Raw genomic sequence first — 27,240 nt, forward strand, 5'->3', positions numbered from 1 at the left:
ATTTAAGCCTTATTTTTTTTTTTTTGCATTATCCATGCCTACAAAGTAGTAATGAATTTTAATCCAAAAGAAAAGGAAAAATAGTTGGAGAAAAGAAAAAATAATTTTGAACGCAGTAAGAAAAACTATCGAGTAATCGATAATTCTACCGATGTGGATTCTCAGCCTTTTGAGTTTTGATGTTTTAACTCTCTCTCCAACCGCCACCCCATCTAAAAAATAAAATAAAATTTTAGAGCCTGTTTGATTGTGTTTTGCTTTTTAGTTTTCTAAAACTCTATTGCAAATCAATTTTCTAAAACTGTTTTTAATGATAAAATAAAATAAAAACTGTTTGGTAATTCTATTTTAGAAAATTGTTTTAGAGAAGAGCGAATGAAAAAAACTGTTTGGTAATTCTTTTTTCTTAATATGTTTTGAAAACTTCAAAACTCAATTTGTACGATGCAAGTGTAATTGTAAGTTATTGTTTAAGCACTTTTTTTCTAAAGCATGTGTTTATATATAACATTGATTATTTATGATATTTGTATACTATTATATTCCAAAAATATAATATTAAATGTTATTGTAATCTAACTAAACCGCACCGCGAACACCTCCGGTCGTAACAATTTAGAGTTCGGTCATGACGTAAGTATAGTTTGATCAAGAATTATTTCTTTCAGAAATCAAACTCGAATTTTTCTGAACGATTCATCATTTGATGAAGTTCATTAACTATTTATAAAAATAAATACGAAAATAAAATAATCAATTTCATTTTTTTATAAATTAAAAAGTATAAAAAAATTAACATTTTATGCAAAAAAATAAATAAAGTAAAAAACATAATCTTGTCAAGGAAAATAAAATAACGTGGTCAAGAAAAAGAAATGCTCCTTCAAAAGAATGCATAGTTTAGGCTGCTGTAGAACAAGTGAGAAACGCGATCCTTTTCTTCTCCCACACCACCGCGGGTGAGCCGCGACCACTCTCCTCCTTCTCCATCCATCACCGCCGCCGCGATTACTTTCATTACTCTCCTCCTTCTTCAGTTTAGAGAGCTATCTCCATCTCTCTCCACAAACCCTAATTGTTGTAACTTGTAAGGTAACGTGAAATTGAATGTAATTTCCTTCAATTCTGATTCTGATTTGATGATTACATGTTCTTTAGTTGATTTCCATGAGTTCTTTAGTTGATTGTCAACTCTAATTGTTAAACCTGTTGACCTCATTGTTTGATGCCATTGTTGGTTTTGGGTTTTCTCGGTGAATTGGTGTTAAGTATTTAGGCGGCACCTCTTTGTATTTTTTCCCGTTTTTTCCGCAAGTTATTTTAATAGCAGCCACCCCAAACTTTTTTGTCTGGTTCCGCCACTGCCAGTAGTCAAAAGCAACGCCGTAATCACCTATCGCCGCCGTGTTCTTTTCTTCTTCCCAAGTCCTTCATTGCCTTCGGTAGAACAGGTATCAATAATGCCCCATTTTTTTATGAATTTTCTTTACTATCAACTTAATTTATATCGACATTTATGTATTGAAGCGCTTGAAGGAAGTAGAACAAACAAATTCAACCATGAATCAACAACAAGTTGCGCTGCAAGATAACAGTAAGAAATCCATTCCACCCTACATGAAGGCAATCTCTGGATCCCTCGGAGGGGTTATGGAGGCTGCTTGTCTGCAACCAATTGATGTCATCAAGACCAGATTGCAGCTTGATAGGTCTGGGAATTACAAGGGAATTGCTCATTGTGGTGCCACAATTGTACGTTCAGAAGGTGTACGTGCTTTATGGAAGGGTTTAACACCTTTTGCTACACATTTGACTTTGAAGTATACCCTTCGTATGGGTTCAAATGCAGTACTTCAGTCAGCATTTAAGGATTCTCAGACTGGGAAGATTAGTAATCATGGCCGCCTTCTTTCTGGATTCGGTGCTGGGGTTCTTGAGGCCGTTGTCATTGTCACACCATTTGAGGTAGCTTTCACTTCTTTATTTTACTTTTATACATGCAATGCAATAAGTGGTTGGTTGCTTGTTCTACAACATATAGCTTAGCATTAAATTAAATTAAATTAGAATTAACACAATCTTGCAAATATAATCCATGAATGAAATGCATGCATACATTAGAGTACTAGGTTTCCCCTCCAAGGACTCGAGAGTTTGGTCTCGCCCTCCCAGAAGGGACACTAGAGTATGCCGTATAGTTTGAGCATGGTTATATAATTAAGAGGAGGGGACACATAGTAACAAAGTAGAAAACCTCCAAATTAAAATGTCATTCAGGGTTTCAAAAAGCTTGATGTAGTGTTGGGCTGTGAGTAGGTGGAGGAGGTAGGAGAGATATTCATGCCAATTTCAAAAAGTATATGTTGATGGGTAAAAGTAAATGATCAAGTGGTGAAAATTGGGAGAGATCCACTTTTATCCTGAACCGTTGCTTCCTTACATGTATGATGAAGGAGGTGTGAAGAGAGGTTACATGTTACTTTATTGAGTTTGAGATCACTGTATTGTGCGAAATGGAATAGAGGTATTAGAAGACTATTGAATTGAAAGGAATGTGAGGATTTGTTCAAAGGAGCAGTAAAATTGCATAGACAAAGATGTCGTGACCATGCAACTATGATCATAGTGGGATCTAAGATTCCCCATCTCAAGTCATACTGTTACCCACCCACACCACCGGAAGGATGAAATTGACAATTTTGTGAAGGAGCTTATACCCTTAGGCTTTGTTTGCGAGTTTTGAGAGGAGGGGAAGGAAAGGCTTAGGAGGGGAAGGGAAGGGAAGGAAGGGAAGGGAGAAAGGAGGGAAAGCCTTCCCCTTGTTTGGGAGTTAAAGAAACCAACAAAGAAAGGAGAGGAGGACTTATGTGATAATTTTACTATTTTACCATTTTTTTCTCTTAAAATCAATACATTGTTTTATACTTTGTAATTTATCTTGTAAATTATAATTGGAATTGTCAATTTGTATGTTTAACCCCCCAAAACCCCCCAATTTGGGGGAACTTTAAAATTGGACAAAATAAGCCCTTCTAAACCCCCCAAAACCTTTCCCTTGTTTTTTTTAAAACTCCCAAACAAGGGTTTACCTCTCCATAAGCCTTTCCTTCCCCTCCGCTCCCCTCCAAAACCCAACTCGCAAACAAAACCTTAGGCTCTGTTTGAGAGTTTGGAGGGGAAGGGAGGGGAGGGTTTTGGAGGGAACAACACTATCACACTTCAACCCGTTACAGGTTCCCTGTTCCTGTATTAGAAGAGTTATTAGATGACTTGTGGGGGGCTTACCTAATTCTCCAAGTTGGATCTTAAATCTGGTTATCAGGATGAAAAAGGAGATATTTATAAATCTGCTTTTAGGTTAAATGATGCGAGAAGAATTAAAAATATTTGGAACACTACACACTGGTTTATATTGTAGATAGACAGTCCCATATAGAGCTGTAGAGGTCAAGAAATCATTCTGTTAGGGGAAATATTGATAATCAAAGTTTTGGAGCAACACAACTTGAACATTTGCCCATGTTTTATCACCAGAAGGAATGAGGGAAGAAAGGCAATCAAGGAGTAGCCTATTGCTCACAACACTTGAGGCTTTCTTGGTATTTTGAGATTAATAGGTTTTTGTAGTATTTATGCGATTATCGCGAAGCCCCTAACTCAATTGTTAAAATAGAAATAGTTTCAATTGGGGAGAAGAGCTATCAGTTATGTAAGCATTTATGGTTTTTGAACAAAGCGGTGACAGATTTCCATTGTTGGGTATGCAAAATTTCAAGTTACTATTTGTGATTGAAACTGATACACAGTACAGGTTTTGGGGCTGTGCTGATGCAACAGGGGTAGCCGATAGCTTTTATTATCCACACTTTCTCTGATAAATCAAAACTGATATATGTATATGAACTGGAACTCATGATAATTGTCTGTGTACACTTGTACATAAATGGGGCCAGTACTTTCTAGGGAAAAGAGTTTTGGAGTGAACAACAGTAATTGGTGCCCAAGATATTGAGATATGATTTTGAACTTGAATATGAAAGCGGAAATGGAAATTGAGCAGCTGATGCTTTGTCTAGAATGGTAGCTAGGAAACACAATTGTTAAGGTGGGAAACACAATTGTTAAGGGCAAACCTACATGCTCTGACAATAGATCCAAATGCTCATCCAGGCTTCTCCTTTTCTAAGGTGTGTTTGTGGTATAAGGGAGGGAATAGTGGTGATGTCATCTCAATCCTCAAAAGTTCCTTCCTAGCTAGCTGAATTTTACTCTTCTCCATTGGGAGGGGCAGCAGTGTCAGTATTAGATCTAGGATAACTCGTTTAATTCATTTTGTAGTATATCTATTGAGAGTATCCTAAGCCTCATCTGGGAAATAATAATTCTTATTCTTTACAAAAACAACAACAAAGCCTTATCCCACTAAGTGGGGTCGGCTGCATGAATCAAATTACGCCATAATGTTCGAATTCATATTCTTTACAATTTTTTTTTTTTTTGACAGGTCTTATAGACATGCTTATTGAAACAAGTCTATCTTGTGTGTTGCAACTTGTAACTATGATTACATGCCGCTTATTTTTTTAGTTGCCTAAAGTGATTGCACTAGCGAGCTACTTATTTTTCGGGGTAAAATCCATTAGATTGTGTGGCTATTTAGCACATAACATCTCAAACATCCATGCATAGTTTGTCCTTGGCATGTGGAATCCCAAGCTTGTATTATATACCTTGTGTTTTTCTGCAGGTGGTGAAGATAAGATTGCAGCAGCAGAAAGGGCTAAGCCATGAGCTTTTGAAATATAGAGGTCCTGTGCATTGTGCAGGAATGATCATAAAGGAAGAAGGCCTTCGTGGGCTTTGGGCTGGTGTTACTCCTACTATAATGCGTAATGGAACAAATCAATCTGTCATGTTTACTGCCAAAAATACTTTTGATGTGCTTTTGTGGAAGAAAAATGAAGGAGATGGTAGAGTTCTTCTACCATGGCAGTCGATGATTTCAGGATTCCTTGCAGGGACGGCAGGTCCTATTTGCACCGGTCCCTTCGATGTAGTGAAAACAAGGTTGATGGCTCAGGGTAGAGAGGGAGGTGAAGTGAAGTACAAGGGTATGATCCATGCCATCAGAACAATATATGCAGAAGAAGGAGTTCTTGCATTATGGAAAGGCCTGTTACCTCGTCTCATGCGAATCCCACCTGGACAGGCCATTATGTGGGGTGTGGCTGATCAAGTAATTGGTTTGTATGAGCGGAGATATCTTCAAACTCTCCAAACTTCATGATTGTATTTGTAGGGTTATTTTTTCTTTTTTACATTACTTTTGCTTTCTCCATAAAAGACCAATTCCATTGTAACCCCATTAAAATCATCATTTTAGCCTTCAATATTATTCATGGATCTAAACACTAAACCCCGAACAAGAGCTTCATGTCTTTGGGAATTTCTAGCATTTAGCTTAGAGAAGTGATAATAATACTTGCCTGGCAAGCCCTATTTGTGGATCCATGTTTGTAGTCAAATTCAGAATCTGAAAGGAGAGAATGAGATTGCAGTTGCATTGTTGACAATGGTTCTTCATAAAACTTCATGTTGAAATGAAATGAGTTTGATAGATTTTTTTTTGGCAAAATTACATAAATAGTCCCTTAACTTAATTTTAGGTAACGTTTTAGTCCTTTATCTTTTTATTTTCCCATTTTAGTCCTTTATCTTTTTAAAACATTACACACTTAACCTTTAAGTAAATTCTGTTATATTCTCTGTTAACCTCACGTTATCTTCTTCCTGTCAAATAGCTAGAAGCTACAACTTGAAACTCAAACTCAAAAATTGCAATCAATTGCTTCATCACTCACATGAGGCTCAAACACCCAATCATTTTCTTGTTCCTTCGCCTGATCCAGTGGAAATCACCAGCCACGTGAATGTTTATGTGGGTTAAAACCTATTGTTTGAACAGTGACAAAAATGGGTCCCTATAGAGAAAGAAAATTTTGGTGTTGTAGGAATTGTGTGGTACCTTTGCATATGTATTATGGGTTTTATGTGTTGTATCCTCTTTCATTTTCTTTCATCTCAGTTTGCATATTGCTTAGATCTAATTTTTGTGGTTTATGGGTTTTTGTGTTTATTCATTGTATAAGCTTGTGACAATGATTGTGCTGCAATTACACATCAACAGACACAAACCTTGCATTGTGTGCCTCCGGTTACTTTTCTTGGCATTCCTCTTGGTTTTTTATGAGATGAGACAGGTGGAGTACTAGCAGTTTGAGTATTGTTTGCAGCAGTTTCAGTTTGAGTATTATATCTGTGCAGTTGCAGTTTGCTAACAAGCATCATATGTCTCTTCTTCTGGATCGTTTTCCCTTATGCGTTTTCCTCTTCTTCAATGTTTCTCTTATTTTCACATTTCTGGGTTTTTCAAATTGTGTTTTTAATTTGTGTGAAAGATTAAAAGGTTAAAGGGTAATTGTGAAAAGGAAAATTAAAAAAAAATAAAAGAATAATATAAATTGTGTTTTTTTTGTTAACAGAAGAGTAACGGAAGACTAAAGTTGAAATTATTTAAAAAGGTAAAGCACTAAAATTGGAAAAAAAAAAGATAAAGGACTAAAATGTTACGTAAAATTAAGTTAAGGGACTATTTATGTAATTATGCCTTTTTTTTTTCTTCTGGCCTTCTGGGTTTAAATATTTGAGGGTTCACGAGTTTAAAGATTTTTTGAGTTTCAATGGTTGGAGGGACAAATTTGAGATGTTTTAAATTTATTTTTATGGGTTTATTTTTTTGACTTTCTGAGTCTCAATAATGAAAGCCAAAGAAGATCAACTAATAAACAGCATAATAAATTTTATAAAGGTATCGAATCTTAAATCCAAGCCATCCAACTTTTTAATAAATTTAAGCTTTTCCCATCATAAGAAAAATAACAAACCTTCAACATTTTTTTTTGAAGAACAAACCTTCAACCTTAAATGTCACCAATAACCATAATATAAAACCGTCATTTGTCTCAGATGTTAACAAAAACAAAATCAGTGTATTACTAGCATAAAATTAGTAGTAATATCAATACAATTATTTTCTTCTTCTTCTTGACTAAAAGTTGAAGGAAATTTTTTGAGGGACTAAAACGAAAAGTTGGTATATTTATTGGGATAAAAAACATATTTAACCCTAATAATAATAATAATAATAATAATAAATGTAGCGTAACAAGACCTACAAGTCTGGCACTAGATTGAATTTTCACATGAAAAATAAAAACATTTAAAAGGATAATTAATATTGTGTATTCATATCAAAATAAATAAAATAATAACAATAAAAAAAATTCATTCCCCTAACGAAATAATAAATAATTCATTATAAATAAAACAACACTATAAAATTTTAAGCTGACATCTATCCTTTATATCATCTTTAAACATCTCTTAGATAAGGTTACCGTCGAACCAACAACTATGAGAATCCTCGGTCCATTTTTTAACACCTCTATAAAATTTGTCACAAAAATTAAAAGTAATTTGCTTAAGCGAATTCACATTTCTCATTAGGTGACTAGCCAAGTCAATCACATTTATAGTGCAAACTGATCCACATAGCTCAACATATTTCAAATTATCGTGAGAAAAACCAACACATTTAGTTCTCTGTCTTTGAAATCCAACCATATGTAAATTTTTCATATGTGAATTTCTAACCTGAAAAATTGAAAAACAAATATCACAATTTTACATATGAAATTTTAACAAATTCGCCATTCATATAACACTCTGCAATGCAGGACTTGATCATTATTTTAGTTGAAATACAATGCATGACTATGATTTAAGAGTAACTTGGAGCATATAAACTCACATGATTAAAATAAAGTTGTCATGTTACTTAAAATATCGTTTTGAGTTTTTCTAACTTATATACTTATAATATAACTCTCTCTCACACACACAATTTTACCCTCATTGTTCTAATTGAAGAAATTTAAATTACCCTCATTATTCTAATTGAAGAAATTTAAATATAAAGTAAAAATATAGTTTTTTTTCATTATCTACCTTATCGTTAACTTTTGTTGAACAACCATTCAATCCATGAAATGTTAGTTTAAAGATTAAATTAAAGAGAGATTGATGATTCATTCTTACACCTTTATATTTAACTACCCCGGGATTTGCCAATTGAGTTAAATTATAGATTCTTATTTTTATTATACACATAAATTTAAAATTTTAGTTCTAAAAATTGATTTAAGAAGCTAAAAGAAAAATTAAAATAATTAATAGTTAAGTATACTAAATTATCAATCAAGATCATTATAAACTCACCACCAAAAAAGATCATTATAAACTAATGTGAGTTTATCGTGCTAAATTGTCTATTTATTTTCTAATAATAAATAAAATAAGTTTTTATTTGACAATTTCTTGATATATGTAGGCATATCATTTTTAATATAAGTAAAACTTGTAGTTTAAAGTAAAGTTTAATTTTGTAAATTTGATTTGCAGATAACCATTTAGAAAACGATGATTCATTAAAAAGTTTAATTATAACATTTTTTTTAAAAAAATTAACAGCCTAAAAAATAGAGAGTTGAACTTGAATATCTCACCGTCAAAGAAAGTTTTTGAAGATGCTGAGAAGCCATTGCAATATCTAAAATTCAAAAATAGTCTTTACTATGATCATATGCTCCCTCCATAAATAACTCTAATTGTCTAAGATTTTGAAGTCGAACTAAGACCCTCTTTAGCTTTGCTAGCTGTTTATACGATAAACATTTAAAGTGAATTAAAGTGACTCAATCAATTTAAAGAAACCAAGGCAGTACATAAAAACAAATAAAAAAAGCTTGTGTCGAGCCATCGTGAGGAGAAGAAAGACAATTGAAGAAAAGAAATAAATATAGTGTGAAATGCAACACAATAACTCCAATGGGATGCTTAGTCTGATGTTCAAAGAATCTAATAAAATTGATCCATGGTGGAACATATTGACCAACTGGTCCATGGAAGAAGTCGTCCTAAATACACTAAAAAAGAAATAGGAACTGACATTTTTCCTATCATAATCTTATAGACAAGTCGATTCGACAAACTATCCTCACAGAAACATAGGCATTTAGGAAGATCATTCTCCGACGACTAAAACAAAAATTTTGATTGCCGAATTTCAAGTTTGTACAAATTCGAACACACAACAATGATATGGTGTAAAAAATTTCAGAGTAAATATCCTACGTAATATAATTTCTTAATGCACAAATAAAAAACAATTAATTATATTGAATTACAATTACAATTACAAAAGTGTGAATGACTATTTCTGCAATTTATAAAAGTATAAGCAGATACCTACTATTCAAGTGGCACATCTTCAATTGTTTAATATTAAATCTATGATGAATTTGCTCCTTTTGCACCATACCAAAGAAGATGCATTTTGGCATGCTAGATGCCACCTATGATCAATTTTCTTCCATTTTCCGATATTGCATTTAATAGCTGGTGTGGGGGAAAAATCTAGAAATAAAAGCCAAGTTACCTTCTATTGATACCAAGCTTCTGAAATCAGCAGAAAGATATCAAAGATTAATAAGAAATATGTCAGTATTAGCTATATTTCAATATTAAGCTTATGGCAAAGACAACTTGACTATCTGCAACATCTTGAAGAAATATGTTAACTATAGCCAAAATTTTGGCATCATCCCAAAGATACTCCTTTCAAATTTTTGCCACAGTTTTTAAATTTATGTGCTTATTGGCTTTCTTTTGTGATAGATGCCGTAAAAGTCGTATATAACTATTTTTACGGTGAGGGAGTTGGATAGTTCAACCGAGTTTAGTTAATAGCTATGAAATTGGAGCTCATGGATTCAAATTTCAAACCCGATTGAATCAAAAGTGAAAAAAAATTAATTTTAGAGGTTCCATGTGCAATCTATACAAAATAAGTGTTAAAATAATTATTTGCAGACCTTCCTCATTAATCTATACAAAATTATTTTAATGAGAAATAATTATTTTCTAAGTACTTTTTACTCCTAGAAATATAATTTACACTTTTTTATTTGAGAAAGACAAAATGATACTCGTTTATTCAAATTGATAGATTACATCATTCAAGATCGTTAAAAATGGAAAGGATGAGTTTGCGAACAAACTCACGACTTCCAAGTTAGTATCATACAACGACAAAATGTTGACAACTAATATGATAAAATTAAAATGATCGGAATAACTGATCTTTCAATATGAATCAAATGAATACCACAACAAAGCAAGATATCAAACAACGCCGCACAAACGACAAACACAACAACGACGCATTTAGACGACGAAATCACGAAGAAAAAAAATCTAGATATATGTCAAAACCACTTATTTATATTAAAATGGAGAGAAAAAGATAAAGGTGGATAATTTCATATAAAAAATTGACTAAAAATCACCCCTTAATAAAGAAAATGAAATAGAGAGCATGGAAGGAAAAAACTATGACCGACTTATTATTTTTACACATAACTTTCCCCTCTTTTCTCGTGTTAAAGGATGAGAATCTTTTATTCTCATAGAAAAAAATAGATAACCACTCATAACTTCTCACTCCACGTTATTTTATTTTCTTTGGTCAAGTAGTCTGGTAGTTAGAATTCACATTTTTTTAAAGTGAATAGGTGGGGTGTCCGGAGTTCAAACTCCGACTTCTATATATAACAAATGTACGTCCCTGCCAACTGAGCTATGCTCACGAGGACCACTTGAGGTTATTTTAACTCCTTTGTTTTACCATCACTTTAAATTTAATATATTAGTTTCAACCTTTATTTATCTACTGTATGACTATAATTGCATCCACTCTATCATTGAACTTATCCACAACTTTTAGACTAAAAAAAATCACAATCATTGATTGACTTGGAACTTGCTTTGCTTTGTATGCCAAGGCGGAAATTATTAACAAAATTGAAACAATGTCAAAAACACGTAATTATTTATATGAACACCCATTAATTTGCAGAAACTATAATTTATTTTGAGTAATGTTTGAAATTTGAATTTTATTAATAGAAAAAGAAATAGTCTTAGACAAAAAAAATAGCAATAATCTTTGAATTTAAAGTTTTCTAGGTTGTCATTCTCCGCTTATTTGGAGATGTTTTATTACCGTGAAATGTTGTTTGACCTTCAATGCCTTGAGGAATTCCTGAAATTTCTTGTTGGGGAATTGGGTCATGTTGATTATACACTAAAGACGTCAAATTTGATTAGGATATTTGATTTGTAGAAACGTAAGTTTTTTACTTTTTTACAAAATAAAACATAAGATTTCTTGACAATTATTTTGGCAAATTATTTCATCTCGATCCATTTAGTGAAATAATCTATTACCACATCATAATAAGTTGTTTTATTTTTGCTAAAAGAAATATATAGTAATGATTGATTGACTTTGGAACTTATTATTACTTTATTCTACCAAGTCCCAAATATACATCTCATTATCTCAAGTTTGAACATGTTGGGAGGAGGCAACAACTACTACCATCCTACTTGTCAACTCTGGACTAAATAGAACGATAAAATCCATTAAAATCAATTATTTTATATTTGGGGTTAACAAATTGGGTTGCCTTAAAATATAGTTTAGGTCAAATGCTGTCACACTTAGAATGATAAGTACGACACTTGTACCTGAAGAAAAAAATAATTCAACTGTCACTAACACAAATTGCATGAGTTTTCCCATAATTGCAATTTGGTGACAACTAGGGTACCCATGGAAGAATGGTGGATAATTTACCCCAACCAATACACATTAGCCACATAAGCACATTTTTAAGTGGTATCCATGAACTATCTTGACCCCACCAACAAATTGCTCATTTTCATTGGTTGGTGGGTAAATTACCCACCATTCTTCAAAGGTAATCTAGAAAAACCCTTGCAATTTGCGTGTGCATAGTGGATTAAGTAATAAAGTTGGGTTGGTTTTGTTAGAAAAATTGACTTGGTGGAAAATGGAAATAATCTTCATGTCTATAGTGTTCGGTGCGTATGTTCTCAAATTATATTTTTTTAAGGGATATCATCATTCCACAAAATAATATCATCATAAACAAAATTTTCAACACAAACATTTAAAGAGAAATTTTAAAATGAATTTTTTTAATTAAATGAAGGAAGTTAGATCATATGGTATGAAGCTTACAATGCACAATGTTTAGATTAAAGAAGACTTTATTTTTTGGCTCAATCAAGGGTGACATGCATCAAGGAGACCCTCAAGCATCCTAGATAGGTTTGCATCTCTGAGAGAACCCATCCTTTGTCGTCAATCCCATAAAATAAAATTTATTTAAAAAGAGGAAAATATGTACAAAAGCAGAGGTTAGGCCTGACCCTCAAAGCAAAAGAAAAGGAAAGAAAAATTTGAGAAAACGATACATAGACAAACCATAACGGTCTTTAAAGAAAGGTTCCCAAATAAACTCAAATAAAGAATTCGACCATCAAGCACCCAGAATCGAGTGTCCATGATTCGCAAGTTTATCAGCACCAATTATTGAAAAATATGAGAAGACTTGATCAACAAGCATAAAATCACATTCCAGCTAGAGGTTAAACCAACCCTTATCATGAGCAATTTCAACGGATAAAATGAGCCGTTTCAATTAGTTATATTACATTCTTATATTTTTTTCATTATACACTCTTGTTTTTATTACTAGTCTGGTACCCGTGCGCGTACGCACGGATGGATATCGTCGTTAATTTTCAAATTAAAATAACAACGCACATTATCTTCAAACTACCATGACAGTGAAAAAATTACATAATTTAAATGCAAAGCGGTGTCAAATGGTAACGATGATTGCATTAGAGAAGAGAATATTAATATCTAATATTACATGACAAATTTTTGAAGAAAAAAAATGATGAAGCCACAAACCTGCGCATGAGTGAAATATTGAGCGAACATTAATTAAGAAATGTAGTATAGTTTACTAAATCGAAAGTGTAGTTCAAAAATTGCATCACTGTTTTTAGTCCAAAATCAAAGTTGATTTTTTTTTACTAATTAAAATTGAAACTTTAAAATTGTGATATTTTAAAATATTAAGTTAACATTTTTAATATACAAAGTTTAGCCTTTTTTACTCAATGGAAAAATGTAGTAGGAATTTGAAATGGTCATTTTGCATATTTTTTAAAAAAAATTAGAAATTGTATTTTAAAAATTGTACTACTTTAAAATAGAGAATTGATATTTGTAGAATTATTTTTTGGACAACTTTTTCTTTCATTTGAAACAAAAACACAATTATTTTTAAGACAATTTTTTCTTCCATCTAATTTTAAAGCAAAAGCAATAGAGATAAAGAAAGAGGGTAAATATGAACAGAACATAAATATATGTAAAATTATTCAAAAATTATCACAAAAAAATAGTCATAAAAATATGGTTGAATATGTTTTTGATCCTTATAAATATGTTAACTTTTTGATTTGGTCTCTCTAAAAAATTTCTTTAACTTTTAATCCCCAAAATTTGTTCATCTTTACTTTTGATCCCCAAAACTCATATGTAGAATTCATATTTTTGGATAAAATATCGGTCCCTGTTCCTTTTTAACTTTTCAGTGTAGATTGGACTGAGGCAAAAAAAAATTGGGTAGTAGCAATTCTTGAATAGCATGCAAGCACTGTTAGAAATTCTGTTGGTTTTCTTTTTAAATGGGTGTTTAGATGGATTGCCATTTTATGTTATTGACCCTTAATCTTATGTCGAGTCTGGGTGTTAAACTATTTTAAATGATGAAAATCTTTTTCTCCATAGAACTTTCTATTACCAATATTTACACCTTTCAAAATAAAATTTAACTTTTAGGAAATGTATTCCAATTATTGTGCCTGTTGCTGTTGTGATTCCTTTATGAGTCCCCATGAGTTGGTTGTCGAAACATGATGATTGGAGACAAAGGAGTGGTAAAAAAAATTGCATGGATAAGCTATTGAATACATGAATATGTACATATATATCCCTACAGAGAAGAGGACACAACCCAATAAGAAGAGTTGTTTTAATCCTCTAATGTACCTACCACCTGCATCATAGAGCATGTAGTACAATTAATAAAAACATAATTCTCAATCATGAAGGACAAATTTATCAAACAACTTGCATGGTTAAACCTTCACTTGCTTTGAGAACTAATTTACTCAAAAATATTAAACATTCACTCCACAATAACTAATAGACTGAATTCTTGAATAAACAAGAGAACCTTTTTGTTAAACTATATTTACACTTTGGACAGATTGTATAAAAATTAGAAGATTCAATATTTCTTTCACATTTTAATCATCTTTCCTTTCAAAATAAATTTTAAACCTTTGGGACTAATTGTTGTGTGTGTGTGTTTTTTTTTTTGTGCCTGTGTAGCTGGTATGGTTGCTTTAGAAGTCCCAGGAGTTAGCTGTGTAAACCTATGGATTGAAGACCAAGTAGAGGCATGAAATTACACTCATAAAGCTGATGACAGACAAATGAAGAAATATAGAAAAAAAAGCTCATGGATTTTTACATATTTTGTATAGGAGACTACATACCAATAACAAAAACTTGTTGATCTATATCCTCCAATGGACCACCTGCATCATCACAAATGAGCATGGAGCACATTCATGAAGATAAATATATAACATGAGATATGCATAAACAACATAAAGAAAAAACAAGAGTAGTTCACTTTGCAAAGAGAGTATGAAGGAAGGGTTCAAGTGATTCACATACCTATCCCAAAGAGAGAGTATGAAGGGCTCGGAGCACAAGGGATGGAATGCACTTCAACAAAGGTAACATATAGAAAAATAAATCCATATAAGACAAACTCATATAGTAGGTTTGTAACCTATATAGTAGCTCTGTAGGTATTATACTGGGAAGGATTATTTAGCAAGTGGATGGAAAAAATGACAAACCATTGCAAGTGGATGTTAATTTAGGGCCTGTTTGAGAAACCAAAAAAAAGAACTTTTAGCTTATAAGCTCGTTTGACAAAAAAAGCTCTGTTTGGTAATACTTTTTCACCATGAGCTTATAGCTTATTTCACGAGCTTATAAGCTATTTTTCAGAAGCTATTCCAAGTAGCGTTTGAGCTTATAGCTTATAGCTTCTCACTTTTTCTTCCAATTTTACCCTTATTATTTCATTTAAATTGTATTTTTATCCATTATAATTTTTATAATAAGCTACGTAATAAAGACTACTATCACTTTATTCCAATTTTTGTATATATATCAGCTGACCTTTTTTTTTTTTTTTTTTTTTTTTATTTTTTTTTTATTTTTTTGAGGTAAGTGTTATTTTCTTTATTCTCTGTTATTAGTATTACTCTATTAGTGCTACCTTTTTTTTTGTTTTTGAGGTAAATGTTATTTTCTTTATAAAGTAGAAACACTTAAATGATAATAAATATAAGATAAAATTTTAGTGAATAAAATTTAATTTAATTTATAATACATAGGATATATTAAATTAATAAATTTAAAATATTTTTTTAAAGAAAAATTAGTTTACAAAATTACAAATACTTAAATTAATGATATAATTTTTATTATGAATTAAGAATACCCTTTATGTCATTTTACATTTATCAGCTAGTTGAACCGCTATTTTTACCAAACACTTCAGCTAGCTTATCAGCTAAAAGCTATCAGCTAGCTTATCAGCTATCCGCTATTTTTACCAAACAGAGCCTTAATCTGATTTAATTCATTGATTGAAATAATATATTTTATTCGCATTTGAACACCGGGATTTTTTTATGGCTGTTGTTAAGATTATTGATTTGTTGACGCTATATGAAAACTCAATATGTATCAAGAATTTTTCATAGCGTCAAATGTTATAGGATAAGAGAGACACTGCAAACACAGTTGTAATACGATATACGGTTGCACGTATCATCCACCTCACTAAATTAATAATCTCACATATATCACTTATAATTAGCACAATAATAAGTCCCATATGGTTACTTACAAGTATTATTTCAGTATATTCAATTATGATTAAGAATCTCTACAGTGGATGATGTCACACACATGAACCTTTGGGATATACCATGAGTTCTTTCACTGTTCATTATTAGTCAGATGCAGCTAAGTGGATTAACTTATGTTAATTAATCAAGATTAATTACTTTAAATCTTTCTATCCAACCTTTGAGAACTCAATTGGCTCATTACATTGTCAACGCTTTAACATACTATAAATACAACACACTCCTTCTTCATTCTTCACAATAATATTCATCACATTCAAACCAATTACCTTTCTATTTACACCCCTCTCATTACTAAAAACAGCTATATCAATGGCTGATATTGAGGGTTCACCAGGAAGCTCCATGCATGGAGTAACTGGAAGAGAACAAACCTTCATGTCATCAGTTGCTTCACCAATGGTACCAACTGATACCACAGCCAAATTTGCATTACCAGTTGATTCTGAACACAAATCCAAAGTTTTCAAACTCTTTTCAATGGCTAACCCTCACATGAGAACCTTCCATTTATCATGGATATCTTTCTTCACCTGTTTCGTCTCGACATTCGCGGCAGCACCTTTAGTCCCGATCATCCGGGACAACCTTAACCTCACAAAATCCGACGTTGGTAACGCCGGAGTCGCTTCGGTTTCAGGTAGTATATTCTCAAGGCTTGCAATGGGTGCAATTTGTGACCTATTAGGTCCGCGTTATGGTTGTGCATTCCTTATAATGCTAACAGCACCAACAGTGTTTTGTATGTCATTTGTTGAAAATGCTGCTGGTTATATAGCAGTTAGGTTTATGATTGGTTTCTCTTTGGCAACATTTGTTTCATGTCAATATTGGATGAGTACTATGTTTAATAGTAAAATTATTGGACTTGCTAATGGTACTGCTGCTGGTTGGGGTAATATGGGTGGTGGGGCCACTCAGCTTATTATGCCTTTGGTGTATGAATTGATTAGAAGAGCTGGTGCTACTCCTTTCACTGCTTGGAGAATTGCCTTTTTTATCCCTGGTTGGTTGCATGTTATCATGGGTATTATGGTCTTAACATTAGGCCAAGATTTACCTGATGGTAACCTTGGTGCCTTACAGAAGAAGGGTAATGTTGCTAAAGACAAGTTCACAAAGGTTAGTTTGTATCATTGGAACCACAGCACAATTAATCAATTGAGTTCAATTCTTTCAAGCTCAAAGTATATTAAAAATTTGGTTTTGATTTTTTTTGCTTTGTTTTCAGGTTTTATGGTATGCTATAACAAATTACAGGACATGGATTTTTGCATTGCTTTATGGTTACTCTATGGGAGTTGAATTAACCACTGACAATGTCATTGCTGAATATTTCTATGACAGGTTAGTTGAGATGCTTAAACTCAATTAAGTCCTCAAGATTGTATATACCTACATGCTTAGTGTTTTTAAAAACCTAATAAACATTTTTTCTATTTTCTAACAAATCTTTAATGAATGGATAAAAAAACAGGTTTAACCTAAAGTTACACACAGCTGGAATCATTGCTGCATCCTTTGGAATGGCAAACATAGTTGCTCGTCCATTCGGCGGATATGCATCAGATGTTGCAGCAAGATTATTCGGCATGCGAGGAAGACTATGGACACTCTGGATCCTCCAAACCCTAGGAGGAGTTTTCTGCATATGGTTAGGACGTGCGAATACACTTCCGATCGCAGTACTATCCATGATCCTCTTCTCAGTTGGAGCACAAGCAGCATGTGGTGCAACATTTGGAATCATTCCATTCATATCAAGAAGATCTTTGGGAATTATATCAGGTTTAACAGGTGCAGGTGGAAACTTTGGTTCTGGATTAACACAGTTGATATTTTTTTCAAGCTCAAAATTTTCAACAGCTTCAGGTCTTTCATGGATGGGTGCAATGATTGTTGGTTGTACACTTCCAGTTGCTTTTGTTCATTTTCCACAGTGGGGTAGCATGTTCCTTCCAGCTTCAAAAGAGATCAATGAAGAACACTATTACACTTCTGAATGGAATGAAGATGAAGTACAGAAAGGTTTGCATCAACCAAGTCTTAGGTTTGCTGAGAATAGTCGTTCTGAGAGAGGAAAGCGTGTGGCTTCTGCAGCAACACCACCAAATACAACTCCTACCCACTAGTAGTACAAGTTATATGCCCCACTTTATTTGTTTAAAGTTTAAGGGCTAATGAATTTCAACTGTTTTTTATTAATAAGTAAAGTTATTTATCTTCCTAAAGAAACAATGTAAAAATGAATCAATATTGGTGTAAACTTTTACACCATTGAAATTTATGCATTTCTAGGATTTGGTTTATTTTCTCTTTTGAATTGAAACTTTTTTTTATCTTTGATAAACACTATTTAAGTACAAATAATGAAAAATATTGCACAATAAATAAAGTTAGAACCCATTAAGTAACACTCTCTTGCGTTAGAAATTACAAATATGTCAAAATTACTAACAACATTGAAAGGTGAGTGTTATGAATGTTGTCTTTCTAATACTCTCTCTAACACTTATTTTTTATTGAGTAAAATTCATGTCGCTCCCACAATTTGGAAATAAATGCCACATAAAGTGTTGAGACACACATGAATTTTAGATGATTAGAGATTGAATGTTAGAGTGTTAGACATATTATTTCTTAAATTAAAAATATCTAAAAGATGATTATTCCACACATGATTAATCATCCATATTTAAAACCATGAGATTTCGCTTTAAAGTTTAATCTACCATACAAAATGAATTTTGACTTTGTCAACAATATTCGTCACATTGAGCTCTTTCTAGGCAAAATTACTTTAAGCATTTTTCACTTGATTCTCCCAAGCTAAATCCTCCCAAGCTAGAATAGTGAAAGAGGTGTTAGAGAGTTTTTGTCATGCTTTTGGGTTGAAAGTTAATATTCAAAAATTTAGATTCATGTCTTCTGCTAATATCGCAAGAGGCAAAGTGAATAAATTTTCTTCTATCGTTCATTTCACTCATCATACTCAATTAGGAAAGTACCTTGCTTATATCATGGATCGAGTCAATAGCAGATTGGATGGTTGGAAGACAAAACTCCTTAGCCGAGCAGGGAGGGTGACATTGGCTTAATTCGTGGTCTCTGCTCTTCCTACCTACTCTATGCAGAATTTATGGATTCCTGAAGGGTTGTGTAACCCAATAGATGCTTCTATAAGACAATTTATTTGGGGAAGGAAGCATAGTTATTTGTAATTTTGTCCCTTATTTGCGGGACATTTACCATCACAGCCGTTGGAATTTCTCTCATCTCACAACCCAGATACCTCTAGTATTCAACTCCAAATTCAAAGTATCTTCATCGACGAGTCTTCCCAAGACATCAAGATTTGGACTCATTCCCCGACAGTTATGTACTCTGTTAAGAGTGGTTATCAGTGGTTGACTTCAAACTCTCTTTCTTTTGCAGGTCAGACTCAGCTGGGAACATGACAATGGATTTGGAAGCTTAACCTCCCAGAGAATCTGAAGCATTTTATTTGGTTAGCTATGCATGGTAACCTTCCAACGAATGCATTTCGGGATGGTAGACATTTAACCTCAGATTCATCATGCAAGAGCTGTGGAGCTAGTATTGAGTCACTTCTTCACACCTTTAGAGATTGCCCTCTCTCATTGGCGATCTGGGATGCCTTGTTGTTCAACAAAGATACAAATTCCAATTCTCAGGATTTCAATTGGTGGTTCAAACATTATGCCCTTGCTCCTAATGGTAATATCTTTGTTATTACTTGTTGGGTCTTATGGAAGGCACGAAATCATAAGGTTTTTAATGGTAATGATTGGGTAAATTGGGTTTGTCTTAGCCATATTTATTCTCTTCATTCAGATGTGGTGGTGCACCTTTTCAATGATGCAACTCAGAAGCCCATTACACAAGTTAAATGGATTCCTCCTTTGGATAATATCATCAAAGTTAATGTTGACGGTAGTTCTCTTTCTAATTAATGGAAGATCAGGTTTTGGAGGTTTTATTAGAAACAATAACGGTGATTGGTTGTTGGGTTTTTCTGAATTTTGTGGTATTACTTCTTTCTTGACGGACAAATTGTATGCCATTTTTCATTGCCTTCGTATTGCATATAATGCGGGCCACAGGAACATTATCCTCTGCAACATCGAGATTAGATTGTTAATTTTCATCATACCTTCCATCAAGGCAACGAGTGTGCGGATTGGCTTGCTAAGCATGGTGCTTCTTCTTCGAATGCTCTAAAGTCTTGGATTGTTTGCCCTCCTAAACTGCATTATTCCCTTCTGGATGATGCTATTGGAGTTGCTCGCTCGAGATTGTAGTTTATTTTTGTTTTTATCATTTCTTATTGATAAAAAAAAAAAAAAAAGATTCTTTTGTAAACAAATAAAGACCACTAAATTGATGAATATGTGGCGATGATGATGGTTACACAAAAAAAAATTAAAGTGTATGCTTAGAAATTAAGTTTTAGGTTCGATTCACCCCATCAGATTACATAAACCGGATGCAAATGGATCATTTGGAGTATCTCCTTTAAGATATTTTAAAATCTCTTATGTGAATTGCACACTTGCTCCAAGTGTATTTATCATGTAATACTGATCTCTTGGGGATAATTTGTGATCAAGAAGGATAGAAACAAGGGATAGTTTGTTAATTGGCTGTCTAACCTTTGTTGTCTTACTTTCTGGAGTGTTAATTGGATAAGGGTTAGAGTATCTCTTGTACTCTCTATAAATTAATACAATTTGCTTATAATTTTTTTTAACTGTATCGATCAATGATAGTTTGCAAAATAAAGTTTTCTTAATTTCTCTCCTACACATATGAAATTGGATATCTTCCTTCAATTCAATAAAACCCTCATTAAAAAAATGTTCTTGTAATCCACTTGAGAGTGTGCTCCTCCTCAAGCTCTCAGATTCGATTCTTTCTAGTGTCAATTTGGATGGGTTAATTTAGCTTCATAAAAAAAAAAGTTCTTGTTTCCTAAGACAAAAGGACATGACTTTTTTTTTTTTTTTTTTTTTTTCCTTTTATTAGTTAAGGGTTGCAATTTTCATTATTGGCAAAAAGGGAGTTGCCAACTTTTACTTTTGGAATGACCCATATCTGTTTAAGGTAGGTCCTGATATGTTTGATCCCTTATATTTATTTCTGATTTTAAATTGGTCTCTCCTGTTTCAAAATTTTTAAGTTGATCCCTTATATTTTAAAAGTTTCAAGTTGGTTCAAAATGGTATACACATTGAAATAAGTTAGTCACTTCCATAACTTGGTCATTTAGAATATGAGTTTTGGTATTTAACTTATTTACAAAATCAGTTTTAAAAGATTTTTTTTAATATTTTTTGTTTTACTAAACTCAATAGAATGTGGCAAACAAGAGTAACTTATTCCAACGTATGTAACATTTTAAAACAACATAAAACTTTTAGAAAATAAGGGGTTGAACTTTTAAAACATGAGGGACCAACTTGAAAATACCTAAAATAAACATAAGGGATTAAACTTGCAAATAAGCCTTATTAATTTAGTGTTTACTTTAGAGACATTTTGGAGGAAGTGTACTAAATTGGCCAAGGAGAAATGCAACATGTAGGCGGACCCAAGAGTGTTAAAGCAGTGTGTCCCATGGAAGGAGAACCAGTGATTGTGCAAGCTACTGTATGTGGATTAAAAATCTTCTTGAATGGGAGCACAATGAATTGATAACTCATATTTGAGAGGAAGATTATTGTGTAGGAAGTGTGAGGTAGATGTTCCACAATTTTTAGAAAAGCGGACGTTGAACATTTTATAAATGAAAGCTCTCATAAACCTAATGTCTTAAGATTTGGAGTTAAGATGTGATATCCAATTCACTTATGTGCTTGCTATTAGCCAATGTGGATGATTCTTCAGGGTCCCTCACGACCCAACTAGTTGGATCCTAGTTTTTTTTTTTTTTTTTTAAATGAACTTATAGAGATGAATGATCACAAATGCACCATACATTTTCCGCTTCAAAGTCAGACGATCAACCCTTGAACCACATGTCTAAAATTTTCATTACACTTAATTCAATCATACAAGACTAGTTTTGATGTAGGACTCAAATATGATCACATATATAGATTGTATTTGTCAATGTAGACTCAGATATGATCGCATGTGTTTTAGGAAGGAGCAACATTTTTTTCTCACCAACGACTCACGAAATCAAATTAATCAACTAAATTCTTTTATTGGTGGAAAACACAACAATTGATGCGATCCTAAGATATTCTCCCTTGACAAGAATAATAAAGTCAATATGGAATAAAAGAACCAAATTATTTTTGGTTCAGATTTTTATTTTCGTAGGTCATTATGTATCTGTCTTATATTCATCATATCTAGAGCTTTGCAACTCTGATTGAGGTGATCTTTGAAGTGATGGAAAGGGTACAAAATCATCTACATTTCATATGTTGGACTCAGAAGCAAAATCGGCATATATCATGGTGTAAAATGGGATTAAAGTGGATGACGTGATTAAATGAAGGAGCTGAAGCAAAAGAAGTGAAACACAATTAATTTGAGTAGTTGAAGAGCATAATGTGGAGGAGTTAGGACGCTGAAAATTGTCCAAAAGTAACAGCCATGAGTGTGTGCCATGAGTGTGTAACTTCGAGAATTGATTCAGCCGCCTTAAATCAAAACCAATAAATTTGTAACATTTCATTGCAATAATTAGCTACATAAGAGTTATTTCATTAATCATGATATAATTGTAAGCTTTTTAGCATTCTAGCATATTACCTATATAAAGGGGGCGAAAATAATGAATAAGATATGTATAATTTTTATAAAAATTACATTTTATGTGTTGTGAGAGCTTTGTCTCTTTTTTTGGTTCTGGATTGACCAAGTTTATCGAATCTTATCAATGGCTTTCTTACCATTGTGGCGATTCTTCATGGCTTAACATTCCTTCTTGGATTGGAAGTGAGTATGACGCCTTCTTTACCATTCCTTTCCCCAAATCCATATTTTTATTTTACTTTTTATCCCTATATGATTTTTGTCCGTCATCAACAATGAAGTATCTTTAATGTACTACAACATTATGTTTTAAGTCGTTCATAATGCTATTAGGAAAAGACGATAAAAGTCAACCCAATAATTTTTAATACTAAGTTAGACCTACAACAAAGTTTTTTTTGTTACTGATCTAAAACAAGTTTTAATATGTGGAGCCTTTTATATTCGCATATATGTAGTTTTGGTTTAGAAAATCTGAAAAATAATATATATATATTTTTTGTCTAAATCAAAGACTTTAGAAACATTCATTACCATTAGGGAGACCTTGCACACAATTGGCTGCAAATAAAGAGGAGTTTTCTATCCAGAAGTCCTAGCTCAACTAGCCGAAATTGTTAGGCCGGATGCCATGACCGGGGTTCGAACTCCGGTACCTCCACTTATGTGTGAGTTTATAATGGCTTTGCCATTTCGTCTATCTACCAAAAAAAAAAAAAAAGAGGAGTTTTCTTGTACCAAAAAAAAAGAGGAGTTTTCTAGAAACTCACTAACTTACTCAATATAGTATAAATTAATTTATTTGCACACCATCCTCATTAATATATTTTTTACATTAATTCTCTTTTGAGTAATAAAACGAGGATCACACATTCATTCTCAGACAAGTTTCTCTAGCTTTTTTTTTCTTTCAAATAAAGGAGTAAGATTAGTATGAAGAAAATATTGTTGTGTGCACGATGTATTTATCAAATAAAAATTGAATATTGAGTTTGATACTTAATAGTACTTATTTGGACTTTGGTTAGGACTTGGGACGTGTTGAACATCACCAAGTACCTATCCAATGTTTACAAGAGTATGATTAATTCTTTGGTTTAATTTCAATATCCTCTCATGATCTCACCTCTTATTTTATATCATCACATTTTTAGTTTTTTTTTTTAACTAATATCATCACATTTTTGTTGAAATAGATTGTCTCTACTCTCGCATCACTTAATTAAGCTGTTTACTAATTTAGGGGTCCAGCTTTTCTAAACAGAAGAATTCACTCACTTTAATATGTAAAGTGAAATATCAATAATCAGTACCAAATTAAAAGTAGATACATCGTAACAAAACACAAATTTTCCAAAAAATAAAAATAAAAATATAAGCTAACATAATACATTTGTTTTTTAACCTTACACTTTAGTCACTTAAAGGATCTAAATTTTAAATTTCAATGGTCCTTTTGACTTCAGGTTTCTTATCTATTTTTTTATGCCAAGTGTATTGTAAAGTCAGCAATATGGAGTTATCCAAAACTCAATTATGTGCATGTGGAGTTATCCAAATTGCGGAGAACTCACTAATTATTTTTCTATATTTTCTTTCCTTTTGTTTTATTTTCTATTATATGATATATTACTCTATCCTTTGGAAAAATCAGAACACTCATGCCCCGAGGTTGTTAGTTGGATATCTGATGTCTTAACTTATTTGTTGTTTTTATATTGGTCCCTTAACGAATTAACGTTAGGTTTTGACCCCTCAAGTTATACTTCGTTAACTAAATAAATCATCTCCAAACGTGTCATTTTTGCAATTTGAGTATAAAAGAGAAGAAATAAGAGTCCCTCCCTTCTTCATCAAACCCTCCTCCTCCATTTTTGCAATTTGTCACCATGTCTAGGGCAACCCAAAGCTCCATAAGCGATAACCGGGTTCAACAAAGGTAGAATTCCACATTTGTTGGCTCTATGTTGAGAAGAAGATCAGATAAAGAATGTGCTTGTCAGGGTATAGAGGTGTTGAAAACTATCATTGATAGAATGAATCCAAATTATGGGAAACGGATCTGAGGTTGCATAAACTACCAAAGTAAATTGGATCTTGGTTGTAACCATTTTAGGTGGTTTGATGATGATATTGTTGATGAAAGAGATATGTTAATTGGGAAGAAAAAGAAGAAAAACTTTTATGAGACCAATATAAAAACAACTTAAGGGAGACGATTTATTTGGACTTTGGTTAATAGAGGATAACTTGAGGGACTAAAATATAACGTTAATTAGTTATAGGATCAATATGAAAACAACAATAAGTTAAAGAACCATATATTCTCTAGAAAAAAAGTTAAAGGACCATATATATCCAATTTTAAAAGAAAAAAATATTGTATTACACCGTTATTTATTTATTTATTTTTTTGTCAAGTAGCCTAATGGCTAGAGCTCACACAATTTAATTGTGGAGAAGTGGAGTGTGCGGGGTTCGAACCCACCCCGCCTCCTGCTTATAATATGCAATATCCCTAGCAATTGAGCTAAACTCACGGGGATATTACACTGTTAATCTTCTTATTCCTAAACAAAGCTTTGTTGCCCTAATTTTAACCTAATATTTTAGAAACTTTTCCCTCCTTCAAAACCTAACCATATTTCCTAATTCCCCTCCTCCAAACCCTAACCATGATTTCCTAACTTCACTCCTCCTAAAACCTATCTAATTGATTTTCATAAACCATATCTCCTAACTCCCCTCCATATTTTAATCCTTTCATAAACCATATTTTAATGCTTGATACACTCTTAACAACTGTGAATATTATCGATGATTGCGGTAACATATGGGTTTGTGAGCTAACTTTTGCAACTTTTCCTTATGAACACTTCAAGATAGGGCGGCGTTGGAATAGGTTTGTGGAAGCTCGCAGGCTCCGTGAAGGTGTGAAGATCAGAGGGGGTGCTCCGATGGTTGGGTCACATGATACCATCTACCTTGATGTTATTTACAATTAGTCCATGTTTAGATAAATTGTGCAACACCTTTCCACTTTGAATTTTAAGTTTTAGTTTCTTAGAGTTTTAGAACCATCTATTTTTTTGTCTTTGAATTTAGCAAATGTCCCTTGAATTTCATAAATAATTTAGCCTTGCTTGCTTTGGTTTTTGATTTATATATTTGTGTTTGTGCTGCTCAAACAATTTAGTAACGTGAATTTTGATAACAAGGGAAACATATATGTGTGTGTATGTTTTTGTGTTGCTGAATCAATTTAGTAGCATAGCTGTGTTACAGAAGCATTTTAGTAGCATAGCTTTTAGTAACATTATTAGTAACAATTACTACCTTTTGGTGACACTTTTAGTAACATTATTACTAACAATTACTAATCCTAATCTCTAAAATATGTTTTGGGTGGAAACAAACTAAAATCCTAATCCTAATTTCTCTCATTCAAGTAACTAAGAGATTTCATCAACATCTCTAAATTAACTTTTTGGTGCAAACAAATTAAAATCCTTATTTCTCTCATCCAAATAATTAGGGGATTTCATCCACATCTCTAAAATATGTTTTGGGTGGAAACAAACTAAAAATCCTAATTCATCTCATTCAAGTAACTACTAAAGATTTCATCCACATCTCTAAAATATGTTTTGGGTGGAAACAAACTAAAATCCTAATCCTAATTTCTCTCATTCAAGTAACTAAGAGATTTCATCCACATCTCTAAACTAACTTTTTGGTGCAAACAAACTAAAATCCTTATTTCTCTCATTCAAATAATTAGGGGATTTCATCCACATCTCTAAAATATGTTTTGGGTGGAAACAAACTAAAAATCCTAATTCGTCTCATTCAAGTAACTACTAAAGATTTCATCCACATCTCTAAAATATGTTTTGGGTGGAAACAAACTAAAATCCTAATCCTAATTTCTCTCATTAAAGTAACTAAGAGATTTCATCCACATCTCTAAACTAACTTTTTGGTGGAAACAAACTAAAATCCTTATTTCTCTCATTCAAATAAGTAGGGGATTTCATCCACATCTCTAAAATATGTTTTGGGTGGAAAACAAACTAAAAATCCTAATTCTTCTCATTCAAGTAACTAAGAGATTTCATCCACGTACATCTCTAAAGTAACTTTTTGGTGGAAACAAACTAAAATCCTTATTTCTCTCATTCAAATAAGTAGGGGATTTCATCCCCATCTCTAAAATATGTTTTGGGTGGAAACAAACTAAAAATCCTAATTCCTCTCATTCAAGTAACTACTACACATTTCATCCACATCTCTAAAATATGTTTTGGCGAGTCAACTATGGTAATTCTTAAGTCAAAAAAAATGCCCCATCAAAAATATTAATTT

The 27,240-nt window shown here is 32.5% G+C and overlaps 3 protein-coding genes across 4 annotated transcripts; 2 read left to right on the forward strand and 1 right to left on the reverse strand.

The window, feature by feature from the left end:
• The first annotated feature begins 873 nt into the window (after positions 1-873).
• On the forward strand, positions 874-5,573 carry LOC25492412 (mitochondrial succinate-fumarate transporter 1). 2 transcript variants are annotated; one of them, XM_024782370.2, is made up of 4 exons: positions 874-1,092; positions 1,369-1,451; positions 1,537-1,965; positions 4,748-5,573. In XM_024782370.2, exons 3-4 carry the CDS (start codon positions 1,561-1,563, stop codon positions 5,285-5,287), a joined length of 945 nt encoding a protein of 314 aa, XP_024638138.1. In that variant the 5' UTR covers positions 874-1,092; positions 1,369-1,451; positions 1,537-1,560; the 3' UTR covers positions 5,288-5,573. The 2 variants fall into 2 exon arrangements, with proteins under 2 accessions (XP_024638138.1, XP_024638137.1); XM_024782369.2 differs by having other exon boundaries at positions 875-1,092; positions 1,528-1,965.
• A 7,968-nt stretch (positions 5,574-13,541) lies between these two features.
• On the reverse strand, positions 13,542-16,167 carry LOC112420856 (uncharacterized). Its single transcript, XM_024780601.2, has 4 exons — positions 16,108-16,167; positions 14,813-14,930; positions 14,629-14,670; positions 13,542-14,123 (listed from the first exon to the last, which is right to left on the reverse strand). Exons 1-4 carry the CDS (start codon positions 16,165-16,167, stop codon positions 13,921-13,923), a joined length of 423 nt encoding a protein of 140 aa, XP_024636369.1. The 3' UTR covers positions 13,542-13,920.
• A 149-nt stretch (positions 16,168-16,316) lies between these two features.
• On the forward strand, positions 16,317-18,371 carry LOC25492414 (high-affinity nitrate transporter 2.1). Its single transcript, XM_013600520.3, has 3 exons — positions 16,317-17,208; positions 17,318-17,433; positions 17,564-18,371. The coding sequence occupies exons 1-3, from the start codon at positions 16,399-16,401 to the stop codon at positions 18,216-18,218; spliced, it is 1,581 nt and encodes a 526-aa protein (XP_013455974.2). The 5' UTR covers positions 16,317-16,398; the 3' UTR covers positions 18,219-18,371.
• The last annotated feature ends 8,869 nt before the right edge of the window (positions 18,372-27,240 follow it).

This window comes from Medicago truncatula, chromosome 4, assembly GCF_003473485.1.
Source record: "Medicago truncatula cultivar Jemalong A17 chromosome 4, MtrunA17r5.0-ANR, whole genome shotgun sequence".
In the NCBI taxonomy this organism is placed as follows: Eukaryota; Viridiplantae; Streptophyta; class Magnoliopsida; order Fabales; family Fabaceae; genus Medicago; species Medicago truncatula.